Source organism: Haliotis rufescens, unplaced genomic scaffold (genome assembly GCF_023055435.1).
Source record: "Haliotis rufescens isolate VD_foot unplaced genomic scaffold, xgHalRufe1.0.p SCAF_33, whole genome shotgun sequence".
Lineage (NCBI taxonomy): Eukaryota > Metazoa > Mollusca > Gastropoda > Lepetellida > Haliotidae > Haliotis > Haliotis rufescens.
Genome location: NW_025964035.1, coordinates 5,698,242 through 5,719,581, shown reverse-complemented (window position 1 = coordinate 5,719,581; position 21,340 = coordinate 5,698,242). Strand labels below are relative to the sequence as shown.

Sequence of the window (21,340 nt, the reverse complement as noted above, 5' to 3'; positions counted from 1 at the left end):
AATGAATACGCCGAGCATAGCGACAAATCAAATTGTCATGAAGATCAATTCACTGTAAACGACAATAATGGAAAAAAACGCCTCTCCACTGTGACGACACAGCTGCTGCTGTTTTCAATATGCATACGCGCTGGGTACGGGATCAGGGCAGTTGTTTGTTGCTTTTCAGACAACAATGAAATCACATATGACTGCTTTTTGTGTGTAAATATGTACTTTATTAGTTTCTTTTTCAATAGACCTCCTTTAAGTTCATTCTTTGAGAAATACAGAATAGTAGTCTACCTTGTGCACGTGCAATGTAGTATAACAAATAAACTTTACAAAGAGCTATGCATCTATGTTATTATGTGATAATATACGTTATGTTATAAATGTACATATATATGTATATATATATAATGTATATACGGAGAGAGAGAGAGAGAGAGATAGAGAGAGAGAGAGAGAGAGAGAGAGAGAGAGAGAGAGAGAGAGAGAGAGAGAGAGAGAGAGAGAGAGTGTGTGTGTGTATAAAAACACACTAAAGTACATGTATATTGTTTCATATTTTATTCTTCATTTCAATACCGACATGTTAGTTGATGGCATGAAGTCCGACATATATTTCTACAAAATGTGCCCTGATGCACGTTTTCTTGAACAGTCTTGAAAGCAAGGGCAAGCAGATCATACAACCACGATCCATATAACCTCCCTATCGTAAACACAGTCCAATGAGTTTCTATATGGGACACGTGACGATCCGGGTTAGAACCGATGTTTGTCGTAAGAGCGACTAACGGGATCGAGTTTTCAGGCTCGCTGACTTGGTTGATGCACGTCATCGTATCCTAATTCCGTAGATCGATGCTCATGATGTCAGTCACCGGATTGTCTGGTCCAGGCTCTATTATTTACAGACTGGCGTCATACAGTTGGATTATTGCTGAGCGCGGCGTTAAGTTACAAACAAACAAACACATTTTATATGGATAATCGGAAACTGTGCACAAACAGATATCATTGAGTTCAGGAAATAACAGTAATAGTCCAGCTTATACTTGCTGCTCGTTCAGTCTTTGACAAAACAACACATTACGTACTTTAGCCATTCGTGTGTCAAAAGCATTGTCTGAGATTCGAGATGCACTCAGACCTTTGTTAGCCAATATGGGAGCCCTACATCCCAATACCACAACGAATGATGCTGGACCCCGCGTTGGTAATCGGTCTTCTTGAATAGAAGAACTTTTCTTATTGTGGATTATCGTGAATAATACATGATCAGTATTGATGGCGCTTTACAAATTTGATTGCGGACAGACAATGCCGACCCCGTGTTGACCTGATTCCGTTTACCTTATCAATGAAAGAGATTATCAGTGGCCAGGTACATACTGTTCGCATTAGAAGCCATGTGGACGCCAGCACTGACTGCGTGTCTCGTCCTGCTCTGCCCTGTGTATATGGTGAGTGAGTTACCTATATCTTGTGTACACGACAAAGCTGCTGATGCTGGATGTGTGACCACAGCAAGTAGATGACATCATATCGCGTAGTGCCCTATACTAATCCAACGAACTGGACAATGCCACTCGTTATCTTGACCCCTCAACCACAGTGGGTCACAAGAACATGTGCTCGAAAAACAAGGCTTCCTTTTCAGACACCATAGATATTCTAAGGGACCGCCCATGTAATGGTTTGGGGGATGATGATCTAGAGGGGTGTTGTTTGAAACAGAATGCAGTTTATCTCAGTGATCAGGAAGAGCCAATCTATTTTTCACCCACAGGAAATTATTTTTTTATATTGTTCACTGAAGATCTTTATTTGTTTGTTTAAACTTTTTTCGGGCATTTTCGGATGGAGAAATACCATTTTCGCTCTACCCAGGATGATGTGAATACCGTGACGTATCTGATCAATTTATCAAAAACTGTCTTCCACGGGCGATATCACTACAAAGGAATTACATCGCAATACTTTGCAGACCATTGTGACGTCATCGGCTATGTAATTACCATGACGTCACACCAAAAAGACATCGCCACTCTCTGCGACTGTAATTGGTTAGCTGTACTGTTTACACACAAGACACTTTCTACAACTGATTCAAAAATGAAAAAAAAACTTGATAAAGGATTGGAGATGATAAATAGGATTTTACCCTCGTGTCTTTTTAACTCAACCATATCAAAACTCGTCGATAAATGTTTTAAACCCCTCGGCAAGCTTGGGAGATTCAAACCTTTGTCGAATCGTGTTGATATATTTGATCTCAAAAGACACTCGGGTGAGTTTCACTGTATATGTACTTTGATACTTATATATAATTCCAGCAACGTCAGTACTTTTGATGGTATCATTAACTGCGTCGAAGTAAGTCTTGAGTGCGATGACAGCCTACCACTAAATACCATATGGTCTGTGTTAGTAGATACCTTCACATACAGTAAACTACGTTTATAACGAACACGCTTATAACGAACGGAAGGATAAAACGAACTGTTTTTGTCCCGGCCATGCTCTCGTCGAACTGATTAAAGGCATATATTATGTATATGCTGTAAATTTGCTTATAACGAACTACGGTTAAAACGAACTAAAATTAATGGTCCCTTTGAGTTCGTTATAACCGTAGTTTACTGTATATATATGCTTTTTTCAGATTGACATTGCAGATTCAGATACGATATTTGCACGAGGTAAGTGAACCCTTGTCTAAATTACTTCAATAAGCTATTCTATCTCAACGACTTACTCGGGGCACGGGTGGCCCAGTCGTCTAAGGCGCCTCGATTCGCTGAGCAGAGTTGTGTCCCATGGGCACGCCAGAAACCTATGATTGTGGGTTCGAATCCCGGTTCGCCCCGGTTATGTTTCTAGGTTTGTCAGCACCATACCCGTGCTCTTGGGTTTCACCGAAGTGGTAAACGTCTGAGACCTGCATCACTTGGGGCTTTCCTCCCACATTTAGCTGACACACTGTGATATAACTGGAATACTGTTAAAAGCGGCGTTAAACACAACTCACTCACTGACTCAACACCTTACTTTTGCAAAGCATGAGGAGGATCTTGGTAACTGTAACCCCATATCCACGAGGGTCAATTTAAATATCAGGCAGGAAGCTTCTAAGGGCTCGACGCCCGTGTGAGTAACATTGACGCACAACACAAAATATATGCTACGCTGTACCATGCAATGAAGCTAAACTGCCGGGCAAGAGAAGGTATACATCCGTGTTCGATGGTAGATAAAATTAAACAAACAAGAAATGGTTATTCGATGGTGATGTATGTGATACGTGTGTCACGGTTGTTATGGATCGTAAGTTTACAGTGTTTCGGAAACTGTTTTCAGCCTAGGAACCTTCTGATAACGTTTGTCATTTAACATCTAATGTGTATACTTCACAATATAGAACCGAATTTCGCAATTTAAAAAAAACCCCATTGAGATGGAATACATACGGAAATCATATTGATTTTCATTTTACCTTTTAATACCAAAAAGTACAAAGGTTCTGTAACTCTTGTGGGAGGCAGTTGACAATGTTGTTATCATTTTCATGTTGATATGTTGAGGACAAATGTATACAAAAGTAAAACGCTGCGTTCAGTTTGGTAAATATTGTATATCTTGTCTCCAAGTGTTAAATCACCATTTCCGACTCACACGTGCCCACGTGAAGTGTTATATCAACCACCAACTGTGGGATATCAAGTAGATTCCTGATTATTGGGTAGTGTTTATATACTGATACAATATGTAACTGATGCATCTTTAGTGTGATGCAGTTGTAGGTTAGGTACATGTGTACTTCTGTAGGTAGGGATAGTTCCACAGTTATATAACGGCGTGTCAGTTTAATGTGGAGGGAACTGCGTACACATTTACAACTTGACGAATATCTTGAGAATGGGCGTGATGTTAACAAAACAAGGTTAATTAGAATGGGAACAGGGATTCGAACCCACTGCACAGGACGAAAGCGAAGTTTTAGACCACTGTGCTGCCCGTGTCCACGTGTTCCACAGAGGCCGGCTTCATCAAGTCAGTGGAGGATCCAGGGCTACGGGTCGGCATTACTCACCTTCTTTATAAATACATACTGACAGCGATGTCAAAAAATAAAACAAGTTGACCATTGTAACGAAATACTTCCCCCATCCCGGGACATATACACGTGAACCGAAGGAAGGTAAAAATTGAGAATAGGAGAAAAAGACCCCACCCCATCCCCACTCCAACCCCCACCCCCATTCCCATTCCCACTTCCACTCCCACTCCCACCCCCATTCCCACTCAAACTCCTACTCCCCACCCACCTCAACTCTTGCAAATGTAGAACTTCCACTGTGTACGATGTATGAACGAACCATATCTGTCTGTCTATCATAGCTGATTTATCACTCTCACTCACTCACTCACTCACTCAACCCAAAACCGACGCACTCACTCCCAGCCCAACCACCAACCCAAAACCACTCACTCACTCACTCACCCACCCACTGACTAACCCACCTACTCACTCACTCACTCACTCACTCACCAGCCGATTCCACCCCTCTGCTGCTGACCAAAGCTGACCCCAGGGTCCAGGTGTTCCGGAACGGACAATGGGGGTTCATCTGTGGCCATGGATGGAACTCTAGAGATGCCAAGGTCATCTGTCGGATGCAAGGATACTGGTGAGCTCGCTACATATTATAATACGAAAGAGCATATTAAAAAATGAGCTTCTCTAAGATTACATGATTTATGTTTGTCCTTCAAGTTCCGAAGCAATGCAACAGAATATGCGAGTGATGGAATATGGTCTTAAGCCGTTTTGCAATAGTCCAGCTATACCTCGGCTGGAGACACCACAAGTGTGCTTCATACATTGTACCATGTTGGGAATCGAACCTGGGTTTTCGGTGTGGAGAATACACGAAGGGGAACTGATCATGTTACTCTACCATTAGGCACGGCACTGGCACAGCCCGGATCATCCCGCTGATTGGTGGGGAGACGTTCTGGCTCGACGACGTGGACTGTGTCGGCAACGAGACGGACATCACTGACTGTCAATTCCAGGGCTGGGGGATACCGTCATGTCCTGCCGGGGGAGTGGCGGGCGTCAACTGTGAGGTGTCGGGTGAGTTTCCACGGGTGGGGGTTAACGTCACATCTTGCCGCGGGAGTCAACTGTGGGGTGTCAACTGAGTAACGAAGGCTGGGGGATAGCGTCATGTACTGCAGTCATACGCATGTCCCTGTGATGTGTTCATTGTTTCAGCACAGCCCAATGTCCGGCTGACGGACGGGTTCGGACCGTGGGAGGGTCGTGTCGAGATCTATGAAAACAACATGTGGCAGCCTGTCTGTACAGCAGGGTGGGACGACAAGGACGCTCAGGTCATCTGTCGAGAGCTCGGCATCAGGTATAACAAACCATCCTCCATTACCCAGGGTAGTATGTCTCCATTCTATTATGACTCATACCCTGTACCCGATCGCCACCATTCCTTCGTATCGGACGTCGGCATCTCCATGTCCCATATCACTAACGTAGCACATCATTTCTCTCGCCCGTGTAAGTAATGCGATTGGACGGCTATTTTTAGCACAGTGGCGTGTAGTTTATTGATATATACTCTTCCAAGAAAGTAGGAGATCCTGAAATATACATGTGGATACCATGTATAAGAACAAAGATCAATGTTGACGAGAAACTTCCCATGCAGGAACGTTCATGTCTGTAAGACATAGCACCAAAACACATCCGTTAGTTTGCACGTGCCGCACGCAGTAACGAAGGGTGTCATTCCTGATTTTGGCACTTTCAAGAAAGGTCGATTAATCTCTGTGGACCGTTATTTCTGTCAATGTAATTGATCCTGCTTATCATTCAGTTGTGATTTACTTGATTTCAGTCATTGTTTGCGATGCGGTTGTAATGTGTTCCCAATTCGTTCATCATTATCATACAACTGTTAGTAGGTGAGGTTAAATGGAGTTTAACGTCGCGTCCAAGATTATTGCACTTATATAGCGACGTGCATGCACGTGTGTATGTGTGTGGCTGCTTGTACTAGACCGGACTGATGCCGATTTATAGTGCTAGCTCACTGAGATACCATGCCGCAGTTTAACATGAATACCCCACTCAGACACAGTATACTGACTCCGAGCCGACCAGTCCTTGTTTTAGTCCCTTACTGCCATTTTTAACGTCTTTTGGTATGACGCGGCTGGCGATCGAACTCCGGACCTTCCGCCCTCAGGGCGGACTCTCTACCACAAGACCACGGAGGCGGTCAAAAACTAATATCAAAGTAATAACCATGTTGCAAATTATAAGTCGTTTCTGAGTATCCCCAACCTTTTTATATATATGTACTTATAAAGAGATTATAATACAGGCATGTGTGTCACACTGATTTTACGAAACGAGTGTCAGAACTTTTGTGTTCCCGAGCGAGAACGAGGGTAATACATGAATTCTTCCACAAGTTTCGTAAAAGCAATATGACACGCAGGTTAGTGTAATAATTTCTTTATTACCCATTATTCCTGTTGAGGTCCCATTTACAAAAAATGCACTGATCACCAACGCTGTCCCAGAAAACCACAACTTGTCGAATGACGTCAACAATTTCCCGCTATGACGTCGTTTCTAGTGTGACGTCATACCGTCCTTTCGTCATAGTGAGATTAGAATGACATCAACAATGCCGCCCGGATGACGGATACAATGCACTGTGGGTAATACATAGAGGATATGGTAAAAAATAGAACATTATATCAGTGTTCATGTCATAGCATGTTTACGACACGAGTGTCTGAATTCCGGTATTCCATCGAGTGTCGTAAACATAGTATGACATGAACACTGATATAATGTTCTATTTTTTACCAAGGAAGATGTCTACATACAGAGACGAATTTTAGTGTTAACCTATAAGGACAGTAAGTCGCAACAGCAGCGGAACAACAAACAATGACGTACGTTTTTCGTTTGGCATCATTCCGACCTCACGTCACGATAAGATTCGGATGACGTCAACAATGCCTTCAAGATGACGGAAAGAATACACTGTTGTCTCGTGACGTGATATGACCCTAGAGCCCATATGATTATTATGAACCCCGATATGTTTGCTCTCGTAGGTAATGAAGATATTTCCGCAGGCTTCTGGTCGGGCCTCAAATACAAATACTTCAAATGTAAATATGATACATGATCCTCCCCTATGATTTCCCATATTTCCCCGGCTGTCCGTGTTGGAATAGGTATTCAGCCACCCATGCTTGTCGTTACAGAGGACCAATTGGATCGGGTGATCAGGAAACATACCTGCAATATTGCTGTGTGCGGCGTTAAACGTCAAATATAATTTATATTTTCTTTTATCAAACTTTACTAGAAATACGTTTTTGTTTAAATACGTTTCCCTTGACATGTTTTATCGGAATAATAGCTCTTAAGGGCTAATGTTGTAGTGTTACCTGTAATAGCCGACGTCAAATAACATTTCTTGTATCTTTACAAATCATAAAAAAAGACCCTAATCGGCCTTTAATTTGAAATTGGTTTCCTAAAAAGTTTGTTTGAATTGAGCAGTGTCCCGGCTAACGTGGCCCGGTCTGAGAGGTTTCTCTGAAAATGTAAAGGGATAATTAGGAGACAAACGTACTGTGTATGTTTTCAATGTAGAGCTAGGTTACACGTAGATTTTACCGCGCTAAATTGAATTTGAAACAAAACGCGCAGTTATTGTGATTTGATACCTCTGATTGATCCGCCAGAATCATGGCAGAATAGCGGTTAAAAACTGATCGTTTGCAACCAGGTCAAAGGGCGGGTTGGCACACAATGACGCCAAGTACGGTCGCAGTCCTAACCCTCCGATCATCACCAGCACTGTCTGCGTGGGGACAGAGAGCGACATTTCCCTCTGTCCGGCCACACGGGTCCTTCCCTCGCAGACATCGTGCGACCAGGCAGGAGTCGAGTGTTACAGTGAGTACAATGATGACAAGGCGGGTGTCGAGTGTTATAGTGAGTACAATGATGACAAGGCGGGTGTCGAGTGTTACAGTGAGTACAATGATGACAAGGCGGGTGTCGAGTGTTATAGTGAGTAAAGTGTTGACCAGGCAGGAGTCGAGTGTTACAGTGAGTACAATGTTGACAAGGCGGGTGTGGGGTGTTATAGTGAGTACAATGATGACAAGGCGGGTGTCGAGTGTTACAGTGAGTACAATGTTGACAAGGCGGGTGTGGGGTGTTACAGTGAGTACAATGTTGATAAGGCGGGTGTCGAGTGTTATAGTGAGTAAAGTGTTGACCAGGCGGGTGTCGAGTGTTACAGTGAGTACAATGTTGACAAGGCGGGTGTGGGGTGTTATAGTGAGTACAATGATGACAAGGCGGGTGTCGAGTGTTACAGTGAGTACAATGTTGATAAGGCGGGTGTCGAGTGTTATAGTGAGTAAAGTGTTGACCAGGCGGGTGTCGAGTGTTACAGTGAGTACAATGTTGACAAGGCGGGTGTCGAGTGTTATAGTGAGTAAAGTGTTGACCAGGCGGGTGTCGAGTGTTACAGTGAGTACAATGTTGATAAGGCGGGTGTCGAGTGTTATAGTGAGTACAACGTTGACAAGGCGGGTGTGAGGTGTTACAGTGAGTACAATGTTGACAAGGCAGGTGTCGAGTGTTACAGTGAGTACAATGTTGTCAAGGCAGGTGTCGAGTGTTATAGTGAGTACAATGTTGACAAGGCGGGTGTCGAGTGTTACAGTGAGTACAATGTTGACAAGGCGGGTGTGGGGTGTTACAGTGAGTACAATGTTGACCAGGCGGGTGTGGGGTGTTACAGTGAGTACAATGTTGACAAGGCGGGTGTGGGGTGTTATAGTGAGTACAATGTTGACCAGGCGGGTGTGGGGTGTTACAGTGAGTACGATGTTGACAAGGCGGGTGTCGAGTGTTATAGTGAGTAAAGTGTTGACCAGGCGGGTGTGGGGTGTTATAGTGAGTACAATGTTGACAAGGCGGGTGTAGAGTGTTATAGTGAGTACAATGTTGACAAGGCGGGTGTGGGGTGTTACAGTGAGTACAATGTTGACCAGGCGGGTGTCGGGTGTTATAGTGAGTACAATGATTGCCAGGCGGATGTGGAGTGTTATAGTGAGTACAATGTTGCCAAGGCGGGTGTGAGTTCTTCCCACTCAAGACAGACATGTTGTGACCAGTCAGGCTTTACTAGCGTTGGTCATCCACTCCTTCATATCTTCTTGAAGAACCCTGCTGGTAGCACAAGCTCAATGGAAGAAGATGGTCCATCCCCATCTATATGCTTATCTTCTTTTCATATCACTATTTGGTATATCGAAGCAATTGTGCACAATGCCATTCGATACATGTGACCTCATGTGTACAGTGACCTCCCGTGTGCACTGACAGCCACATAACGAGCAGGGCGAGGCTGACAAGATCAACGCTCGGGGATGTGTACTGAACTGAGGCGATTGGGCATTTTGTCGTCATTGCGAAGTGAATCACTCAGAACTGCTGATTGTCTGTCTCCATAACCCTGAACATGTGATTAGTGCCTCAGTATTTATTTTCAACGGTTCAGCATTTAGTCACGCAAGGGAATTCCTAAAGTGATTCGTCAGCGTTTACATAATTTGTAGAAACGTTTGAAATATGACCGTCAAACAATGTCGTTCACATCCGTGGCCATGTTACAGTCCTCCCGTTCAATGGAGAGCTGTAAATCTTTTGAACTTCAAAAACCAATTAGATAGTCTGCTTTTACGTTTGTATTCTCACCCAGATGCGCCCATTGTTACAGATTGTGGAAACCAATACTCCAGTGAGACAGGCACGCTTCAGACGGACAACTACCCCCAGCCCTACCCCCGCAACGTGCACTGCCTCTACATCATCCGCCCCACCAACACGGGGCAACTGTACAAGTTGGAGTTTACTGACTTCAAGACAGAATCCTGCTGTGACATTGTACATGTAGGTACTCTACTGACTTTACCACACTGACCTCCAGACAGAGTCCTGCTGTGACATTGTGCATGTAGGTACCACGCTGACCTCCAGACAAAGTCCTGCTGTGACATTGTGCATGTAGGTACCATACTGTCCTCCAGACAGAGTCCTGCTGTGACATTGTACATGTAGGTACCACACTGACCTCCAGACAGAGTCCTGCTGTGACATTGTACATGTAGGTACCACACTGACCTCCAGACAGAGTCCTGCTGTGACATTGTACATGTAGGTACCACACTGACCTCGAGACAGAGTCCTGCTGTAACATTGTACATGTAGGTACCATACTGACTTTACCACACTGACCTCCAGACAGAGTCCTGCTGTGACATTGTACATGTAGGTACCACGCTGACCTCCAGACAAAGTCCTGCTGTGACATTGTGCATGTAGGTACCATACTGTCCTCCAGACAGAGTCCTGCTGTGACATTGTACATGTAGGCACCACACTGACCTCCAGACAGAGTCCTGCTGTGACATTGTACATGTAGGTACCACACTGACCTCCAGACAGAGTCCTGCTGTGACATTGTACATGTAGGTACCACACTGACCTCCAGACAGAGTCCTGCTGTGACATTGTACATGTAGGTACCACACTGACATCGAGACAGATTCCTGCTGTAACATTGTGCATGTAGGTACCACACTCACCTCCAGACAGAGTCCTGCTGTGACATTGTACATGTAGGTACCACACTGACCTCCAGACAGAGTCCTGCTGTGACATTGTGCATGTAGGTACCACACTGACCTCCAGACAGAGTCCTGCTGTGACATTGTGCATGTAGGTACCACACTCACCTCCAGACAGAGTCCTGCTGTGACATTGTACATGTAGGTACCACACTGACCTCCAGACAGAGTCCTGCTGTGACATTGTGCATGTAGGTACCACACTGACCTCCAGACAGAGTCCTGCTGTGACATTGTGCATGTAGGTACCACACTGACCTCCAGACACAGTCCTGCTGTGACATTGTGCATGTAGGTACCACACTGACCTCCAGACACAGTCCTGCTGTGAAATTGTGCATGTAGGTACCACACTGACCTCCAGACACAGTCCTGCTGTGACATTGTGCATGTAGGTACCACACTGACCTCCAGACAGAGTCCTGCTGTGACATTGTGCATGTAGGTACCACTCTGTCTCTGTCTTCGTGTGTCTCTCTCTCCGTCTCACACACACACACACACACACACACACACACACACACACACACACACTGATGGTCATTTGATATTAAAATGGACATACTTTTGTCACCTTTTTCAGGATAGCCAGCATCGAATAATTAATGCATTTTCGAAAGAACGCCAGGTCTCCAATGGGATATCAACTTGTAAGCCACAAAGCCGTGCCAGAATCCTGTTATTGAGGCTTGAATCCAAGATTGGTGATGCTGAAGATTACCCTCTCTTGAATAATACGTGTACAGCATATGCGTTGTGGGTGTGAAGTAGTTTGTTCCTCATAGTGGCCTTTTGATATCCAGGTCTCTACACTCAACTCGTCGTCAAGCAACCCAGTCGGTGGCTCCACCTACAGCGGCAATAGCAAACCCCCCATCCTCCTCGGCAAGGCCTTCGTCGTCAGCTTCGACACCGACGGCTCCAACAGCATGGCCGGCTTCCAAGCTAAATGGAGCCGTACGTACAATCACTTCTACATATAAATTCAACATTTCTTTGAGACCCAGCACTACATGATATGGGCATTCGTTAGCGACAATAGAAACGTTTCGCCCGTCTAGCATATCGTTATTCTTCTCGAGTGTTGACCAGATTGATTAGTGATTAATAAAAATGTTACATGCCATCGGGTTAGGACGTGACTCCTTCAGCACTGTTACCACCACGCTTACAACCAGCATCAGTATCTTTGGGCCAATTCTAACCGGAACCTCATACCAGTTCATGAGATATATGAAAGGAATCTTCGAATTTGTGTTTTCCGGTCCAAATGTACAGTTGAACCACATCATTTTGACGATTACAAACACTTACGTGTTTTTGTTAGCAAACGGCAATGTCCAGCTGTCTCAGCTGGTCTTAGGGTGTTATGTCATCCTTCAAATATTTGTATATATGGTCACATACTGTCCAACTCGCAACTAGTTATTACATGTACATAACTTCTGTTGAAAAGAGTTAAGTAAACATAACTCAGTTATACTACCATGTACACATTGTAGTAAATACTTAACACTGCCTGATAACACTACACATACTTGTACAAGCGGCCATGTCCAGTGTACACTGTCTGATAACACTACACATACCTGTACAAGCGGCACTGTCCAGTGAGTTTACACTGTCCACCTACAGCGGCGTTGGTGCAGGATGTCGTCAACATGTCGTGTGACGCGGGAACCTTCAACATCCAGATAGACCTCCCCTTCCTGAAGCGACTCTACCCAGCTTCCTCAGAGCGAACCATCGCTCTGGCTGATCCCTCCTGTACCGGCACCATCATCAACGACATCATCGTCATCAACACCAACGCCGATTCCTGTGGGACAATAGTCAAGGTAGATGTGTGATGTTATAAACCTCCTGTGACGTCATCCTTGTGTTTTTACAGGGCCTTGTTTTCGTACAATTACCTTTCAGCAGGGATAATCTATAGAAAGTCCCCGGGTCTTTCAGAAGGGAACGTCTGTAAAGTGGGTTTGACATCTTTTGACTGTCCCTTTTTAGAAATTTATTTTGCTGTTAAAGACAATAAAAGTAGGGAAATATATTTATGTGGGATAAAATTTTGTATTGTAGACTAGCGAGTGAACCAGCAGGCTACAAAAGCGCTGACAACGCACAATTTTGTCTTGAGACTCTTTTTTCAAGTGTATATATGTACGCCAGCAAGATATATATTACGTCCGTTTCCTAAGGTTCGTGGAAAGTGTTAGAAATATAAATTTTTTATAAATGTTGTTTCCTCCCACTCGAGTTCGTGTGTGTGTGTGTGTGTGTGTGTGTGTGTGTGTGTGTGTGTGTGCGCGCGCGCGTGCGTGTGTGTGCGTGTGTGTGTGAGAGAGAGAGAGAGAGACGGAGAGAGAGACACACACGGAGACAGAGACAGAGGGTAATAGGGGCTTGACTCTGTGTTCGCTCATCAAACCGAAGCTCCGGGTTCGATTCCCGGTTTGACGCTGGTGTTATCTAGATTACAGTAACCCAGTGTGTCGTATCCTGTTCAGACAGAGACAGGCAGACATGTCTACACCAACTTCCTCGTGGACAGAATATTTGCAACCGAGTCCAACAACATTGTCCGAGGTGAGAGGTGGAAGATACCCATCTCCTGCTCCGTGCCTCGTTCTGAATCCTTCTCCATCCACTATCACCCCTACCCGGATGTGGGCACGCGAAGAGAATCGGGAGTGGAACGCATGAGCAGGGAGGTGAAAGGTCATATCCGGCTTCAGCAGTATTTCCCGACGAGCATCACTGTCTATGAAGACCAGGCGATGACGATCAGGCAGTTCACAAGACCACAGAAGAGATTAGGGGAGGATCTGTTTTTCAGGTAACCCGGTGCCAACGATTTGATACGTTCTATACTGCGGCCGTAAAAGGCGACTGTGCATATGCTTGTCGTAAGAGGCGACTAACTGGATCGGGTAGTCATGCTCGCTGACTTTGTTGATACATGTCATCGTATCTCAAATGCGTGGATCGATGTTCATGATGTCAATCACTGGATTGTTTGGTCAAGACTCGATTATTTTACAGGCCGCCGTCATATAGCTGGAATATTACTGAGTGCGGCGTTAAACAACAAATAAACAAACAAACAAATTGAATGGAACCCATGTGCTTGTGCAGATTGGTGATATCTCTGATATGTTGTGTCACACGAACAGAAAATTATTTCTCAAATTCATAAGACTATCTCACTGGCAACCATTTAGTTTCAAAGAGAATTGTGGCTGATGCAGACTTCAACTCAGATATTGTCTGTGGCGAGGGTATTTACTGTAATCAGTGGCACCACGATGTGTTATGTCTGAACTATCTCACTGATGTGATGATCTGATGCTTGTGTGTCCTGCCTAAGGGGCGGTCGGGTAACCTAGTGGTTAAAGCTTACGGTCGTCACGCCGAAGACCCGGGTTCAATTCCCGACATTGGTACAATGTGTGAAGCCCATTTCTGGTGTCCCCTGCTGTGATATTGCTGGAATATTACTAAAAGCGGCGTAAAACCATTCTCACTCACTCACTCACTCCTGCCAGAGTACAACTGGACCAGGCTGACTCGGACTTGAAGCTTGTGGTGACGTCATGCTTTGCTCTTCCAACAGCTGTGGAGACAAGGAACAGCTCTAAGTACATCCTTGCTCAGGGAGGGTATGTTCAAACTTGTATCATTGCAGCTGTACGCCTGTATTATTGGAATGCTGTATCATTGTAGCATTGTATCAGTGTACCAGTGAACCAACCTGTTATTGTGCCAGTGTATTAGTGTAGTGGTTTATTATTATTATATAATTGTATTATTGTAGCACTGTATTGTTGTAGTTGTGTATTAATGTTGTAGTTGTGTATTGCTGTAATGGTGTATTATTGTTGTAGTGTATTGTTGGAGCACTGTATTGTTATAATGTTGTATTATTGTTGTAGTTGTGTATTATTGTAGTTGTGTATTATTATTATTGTGTATTATTGTTGTAGTGGGGTATTATTGTTGTGATGTATTATTGTTGTAGTGTATTATTGTAGCACTGTATTGTTATAATGGTGTATTATTGTTGTGGTGTATTATTTTGGCACTGTATTTTAATAATGGTCTAATTATTGTTGTAGTTGTGTCTTATTGTTGTCGTGTAATATTGTTGTGGTGTATTATTGTTGTGGTGTATTATTCTAGCATTGTATTGTTATAATGGTGTATTATTGTAGTGGTGTATTATTGTTGTGGTGTATTATTTTGGCACTGTATTGTAATAATGGTGTAATTATTGTTGTAGTTGTGTCTTATTGTTGTCGTGTAATATTGTTGTGGTGTATTATTGTTGTAGTGTATTATTGTAGCACTGTATTGTTATAATGGTGTATTATTGTAGTGGTGTATTATTGTTGTGGTGTATTATTTTGGCACTGTATTGTAATAATGGTGTAATTATTGTTGTAGTTGTGTCTTATTGTTGTCGTGTAATATTGTTGTGGTGTATTATTCTAGCATTGTATTGTTATAATGGTGTATTATTGTTGTAGTGTATTATTGTAGCAATGTATTGTTATAATGGTGTATTATTGTTGTGGTGTATTATTGTAGCAATGTATTGTTATAATGGTGTATTATTGTTGTGGTGTATTATTGTTGTAGTGTATTATTGTAGCAATGTATTGTTATAATGGTGTATTATTGTAGTGGTGTATTATTGTTGTGGTGTATTATTTTGGCACTGTATTGTAATAATGGTGTAATTATTGTTGTAGTTGTGTATTATTGTTGTAGTGGTGTATTATTGTAGTGGTGTATTATTGTTGTAGTGTAATATTGTAGCACTGTATTGTTATCGTGGTGTATTATTGTTGTGTTGTATTATTGTTGTAGTTGTGTATTGTTGTAATGGTGTATTATTGTTGTAGTGGTGTATTATTGTAGTGGTGTATTATTGTTGTAGTGTAATATTGTAGCACTGTATTGTTATCATGGTGTATTATTGTTGTGTTGTATTATTGTTGTAGTTGTGTATTGTTGTAATGGTGTATTATTGTTGTAGTGGTGTATTATTGTAGTGGTGTATTATTGTTGTAGTGTAATATTGTAGCACTGTATTGTTATAATGGTGTATTATTGTTGTAGTTGTGTATTGTGGTAGTGATGTGCTATTGTTGTAGTTATTTAATTTTGTAGTGGTGTATTATTGTTGTTGTGTATTATTGTTTTAGTGTATTATTGCAGCACTGTATTGTTATAATGGTGTATTATTGTTGTAGTTGTGTATTATTGTAATGGTGTATTATTGTTGTAGTTGTGTATTGTTATAATGGTGTATTATTGTTGTAGTTGTGTATTGTTATAATGATGTATTATTGTTGTAGTTGTGTATTGTTATAATGATGTATTATTGTTGTAGTTGTGTATTGTTATAATGATGTATTATTGTTGTAGTGGTGTATTATTGTTGTTGTGTATTATTGTTGTTGTGTAGGAATGGGTTATTATAGGAATCTGTTATTGTAGCAATGTAATATTCAAGCCAGATCCCCCCAATGTTCATTGCATGTGTTTCAGCTGCACAGTGGACAGTGGGACACACGTCCTCAGGACAACCAACCACTACACAGACTTTCAGACGAAGGTGTTCAAATTCGCGGGGAACTACAACCAGGTGTACATCACGTGTGACGTCAGAGTCTGTCCGGTACAAGATAGCTCCGCCTCCTGCCAGCAGACCTGTCAATCACCGGGGAAGAGGAGCACTTCCAGACAAGAGGGGCGAAACAGAGTTAGGTTTGGCCCTGTCATAATTGAGGACTCGCCTGTCAACTGAGACCTGTCTCACCATATGTCTTTAACCATTAGACCAGTGATTGTAAATGTTGAGTTTGCCAATAAACAAGGTTATAATGGAATATGTCATAGATGATCTATTATATCTTTGTTTTGCACATCAAGCAAACACTGTTACTGTCTACCAAGACTTTATATATTCGAAACCCGGACCTTCCGATGTTTAGGCGGACGCTCTACCACTAGGCCACGGAGGCGGTCGCTGGCTTAGGGAATCACGTTAGTGATATTGAGGAGAACCATGACTATTTTATAAGACACTATTCTGATTGGTGAATCAGGGTTTTTAATCCCAATAACAACCTCTGTATCAGCGCATTGGACGGTTAATTATCGCGGTAGATGATTTCAATACAAAAGTACTTCTTTATCCTGGTCGATTTAGTGATTGAGTTTGATTTTACGCCGCTTTTAGCAAACTTCCAGCAACAAAACGGCGGGGGACACACAATGGGCTTCACACATTGTATCCAATGTCAACCAGCCCCCACAGCAGCAACCAATTCCTGGACTTCACGGTCTGTCACTGCACAAGCTGTTTTTCAGATTTGAAAACAGGTTTTTGTCACAAAGGGTCAGATCTGGTGACTAAGGAGGGTGGGGTTCGTATCCACATTCCCGTACAGCAACCATCACAACATGACTGTGTGAACTGGAACATTTTCCTGAGGAGAAAGCCGGCAAATCATACATCACATACACACACACACACACACACACACACACACACACACACACACACACACACACACACACACACACGCACGCACGCACGCACGCACGCACGCACGCACGCACACGCACGCACACGCACGCGCACGCACGCACGCACACACACGCACGCACACACACGCACGCACGCGTACTGGTGGAAGTAAGGTTTACCTCATCACAATAATAAGATTTCCTCAGTTACATTGAAACGCAACAAACTTGGTCATATTTATCCTTGGCTAATATTTACTTCTCCCTGATCATATTTCTAAACCTTTACTGTTTTTGGAACTGGTAACCACAAACTACCAACAGAAACAGGCCCATAGGAAACTGTATCACGAGAACCAAGGATATGTACATTGTGCGACTCCCAAGTAATTGGTGACGAGTTCCACTATTTATTCAGCTGTAATTCACCTTTAACCTTACGCACTGAATGTGTCAATGAATACTACACACACTGGCCAAACATGATTAAATATCGTAAACTGTTCACAAATGGTAAAATAAGCACTTAAAAAAACTGCCATAGTTCCTCAGACATTTGAATGCTAATCTGTGACGTATGCTACAATATATGTCATCAAGCTGTACATCTATTACTGTAGTTTTTATTGTTGTACAACTTATGTACAACCGATGGTTGTTGTCGAGTAATACAAGAGAGAGAGAGAGAGAGAGAGAGAGAGAGAGAGAGAGAGAGAGAGAGAGAGAGAGAGAGAGAGAGAGAGAGAGAGAGAGAGAGAGAGAGAGAGAGAGATTAAATTAAAAAAGTCCCTTGGAAAACATTTTCTTTTCGCGTAACCCCAAACCCCGAGTGCGCCTGCGCCGGACAAAGACGGATTTTCGCCGGGGACGGGTGCTCCCTCGCTGCGAGGGGACACCCGGCGAGGGAACACCCGACCCGGCTTGGGTCCTATCACTCGGGCGAGCGCCCGTCCGACCGCGAGGGACCTCGCCAGCTCGGCTTGGGTCAAGCTGAAAGCGAATGAGTTAAAATTTGACGGCACATCGTCATTGTCAGGCGAAAAGATGACTGTTTAACTTAAATTCTTCAAAATAATATTTCATACGGGTAAGACACCAGAAGAATGGTTGGTTAAATGGGATGTAATTAAGTCAATTGTCAAGAAGGGTAAGCCTAAGTTACAACAAAACAACTATAAACCACTTCCATGAACACTTGTAAGACGCTTGGGTTAAGTTTGTAATCTGTTGTGGGCAATTTAATCACTACTTTCATTGAAGTAAATTGATATAATATTATCTGATGTCTAACCTGGTTCCAGAAAGAACTACTCTGCAACTCTGCTACTTCACTAAATGAGAATGAGTCTTTCGGCCAGCAGCTGTCGTAGAGAACCCTGTGGAGTTACTTGACTCAGGTGTTAACTGGCCGTCAACGCACCGGGTCCGTATCTTGTTCAAGTGGTGTTTCAGCTTCGCTGCTTTTTTGTAGCAGTAATACAGTTGTTTGGTTAAAACCTGATTGTATATTTGAGTTAATTTGTGATCTGTATGAGCTCAGATTGGATTTTTCTTTAATTGTAATTGTACAGCTAGTAGTCATTTAATAAAACTGTCAACCTAGTACCACGTTGTCTTCATCACTTTATTCTTACTTGATGAAACCCCTGATCACTGGACCACAGCTCCGCGACACTCAGCAAAGAGGCATGTTATCATCCTGCACCTCCCAACCTTGGTGAATACCACCTTCACATGGCTGACCTTGAACTTGCCAATGGAGGACCCACACCCAGAAACAGATGCTCCTTGTCTAGTCATTTTCTATTGATACCGGTATGTCCTTTTGACTCGACAAATGCAACATTCGTCATTTGAAACGTGGCACGGTAGAGGGAGGATCACTCAGTTTTACTTGGCGGAGGAGTTGTGGACGGTCGGGCCTATACGTACCTAGGGATGCAGGTTAGGGACTCCTAAACACCAGAATGTCCAAATCAAGGAAACAATTCAGGCAGAATCCAAATGTAGACTTAACAAATCTGGAGTTCAGAGCTGAACGCTCGCAATAAAGTTAAAGCCACAAATACTTATGCCGTACCCGTCCTTTTATATTCTTTTGGTGTTCTTGGTTTGTTTGACAAGGCAGCACTTCCTTGGAGAAGTCCCATTCCCTGTCTGGAGTACGTATAGGGGGGGGCAAGGACCCTGAGCGGATGATAAGCCTAATCAGTCGGACTGTGCCATGATCAACCAAACCGTCTTAATGCATTTGTTATTCTAATCTGTACATGATAATGATTAGTACATTTGTAGCGTGCTCAACTCCATACACTAGATGAATGATCTACATGAAATAGAGGAAAACTCAGTTGATGCTAGGCTCTAGATACAAGACAAATAGATTTTTGTAGCGGTTGGCGTTGATTTTAAACTTGCTAAAAGCGTCTGAATAAGCATACCTTGAGACAGGACTATATGGAAATGGCATGTGCATATCTGTGAGATGTGTTGTTCCGCATGGAGTTTACTGTCATGAAGGAGGCCAGGATTTATTCCTATTTAGTCTGGACGAGTACAAGTACTTCTACGTAACATTTCACCATAAGTATATTATTCACAGAAGACATGTGCTTGGAACGCGAAATAGGTACTTAGGTAGACTATTCTAATATGTAATTTGAAAAAAAAAGAAGTTTTTGATGATACACTTTTTTCTTTCCTTTTGGCTCAGTCGTTGTTCATATTACAGGACACCATCCGAAAACAGACTCACTTGACAACCTCTGTATATTATGGGCATTATTTGTTGGGATCCGTGTAGAACCCAGTTGACATATGCCTTGACAAGTTGCCTTTACCTGGCCGACAGTTAACCAAACGAGTTGTCTCCCTTACACTACAACTGGACACAAAGACAGATTCAGTTGTTCTCTCGTCAGCCATGAGCTGTGAAAAATGGGCAAAACTCCAGGCCTACTACAGTCTGTACTGCACAGAGTATTTCTAATCCAGGTTTACTACAGTCTGTACTGCACAGAGTATTTCTAATCCAGGTTAACTACAGTCTGTTTTGTACAGAGTATTTCCAATCCAGGTCTACTACAGTCTGTTTTGTACAGAGTATTTCCAATCCAGGTCTACTACAGTCTGTTTTGTACAGAGTATTTCTAATCCAGGCTTACTACAGTCTGTATAGTACAGAATATTTCTAATCCAGGTCTACTACAGTCTGTATTGTGCAGAGTATTTCTAATCCAGATCTACTACAGTCTGAATTGTACATAGAATTTCTACTCCAGGTTAACTACAGTCTGTTTTGTACAGAATATTACTAATCCAGGTCTACTACAGTCTGTATTGTGCAGAGTATTTCTAATCCAGATCTACTACAGTCTGAATTGTACATAGTATTTCTACTCCAGGTTTACTACAGTCTGAACTGTACTGAGTATTTCTAATCCAGGCCTACTACAGTCTGAACTGTACTGAGTATTTCTAATCCAGGTCTACTACAGTATGTATTGTACAGAGTATTTCTAATCCAGGTCTACTACAGTCTGTATTGTGCAGAGTATTTCTAATCCAGGTTTACTACAGTCTGTACTGCACAGAGCATTTCCAATCCAGGCTTACTACAGTCTGTATAGTACAGAATATTTCTAATCCAGGTCTACTACAGTCTGTATTGTGCAGAGTATTTCTAATCCAGATCTACTACAGTATGTATTGTACAGAGCATTTCCAATCCAGGTTTACTACAGTCTGAACTGTACTGAGTATTTCTAATCCAGGCCTACTACAGTCTGAACTGTACTGAGTATTTCTAATCCAGGTCTACTACAGTATGTATTGTACAGAGTATTTCTAATCCAGGTCTACTACAGTCTGTATTGTGCAGAGTATTTCTAATCCAGGTTTACTACAGTCTGTACTGTACAGAGTATTTCTAATCCAGGGCTACTACAGTCTGTACTGCACAGAGTATTTCTAATCCAGGTTTACTACAGTCTGTATTGTGCAGAGTATTTCTAATCCAGGTTTACTACAGTCTGAACTGTACAGAGTATTTCTAATC

At 42.8% G+C, this 21,340-nt stretch overlaps 1 protein-coding gene across 1 annotated transcript; it reads left to right on the top strand.

Annotated features, from left to right (window-relative positions):
- The first annotated feature begins 1,322 nt into the window (after positions 1–1,322).
- Positions 1,323–16,640, top strand: LOC124150285 (deleted in malignant brain tumors 1 protein-like). Its single transcript, XM_046522257.2, has 12 exons — positions 1,323–1,451; positions 2,654–2,690; positions 4,544–4,679; positions 4,956–5,128; positions 5,270–5,414; positions 7,827–7,996; positions 9,837–10,009; positions 11,550–11,703; positions 12,382–12,584; positions 13,254–13,582; positions 14,292–14,405; positions 16,300–16,640. The coding sequence occupies exons 1-12, from the start codon at positions 1,398–1,400 to the stop codon at positions 16,556–16,558; spliced, it is 1,947 nt and encodes a 648-aa protein (XP_046378213.2). The 5' UTR covers positions 1,323–1,397; the 3' UTR covers positions 16,559–16,640.
- Positions 16,641–21,340: the final 4,700 nt, after the last annotated feature.

Excerpts from the sequence above, each read along its gene's own strand:
- LOC124150285 (XM_046522257.2), top strand. The coding sequence starts at position 1,398 with ATGTGGACGCCAGCACTGACTGCGTGTCTCGTCCTGCTCTGCCCTGTG. Across the intron at positions 1,452-2,653 it reads TGCTCTGCCCTGTGTATATG|ATTGACATTGCAGATTCAGA; the intron begins GTGAGTGAGTTA and ends TGCTTTTTTCAG. Across the intron at positions 4,680-4,955 it reads TGTCGGATGCAAGGATACTG|GCACGGCACTGGCACAGCCC; the intron begins GTGAGCTCGCTA and ends CTCTACCATTAG.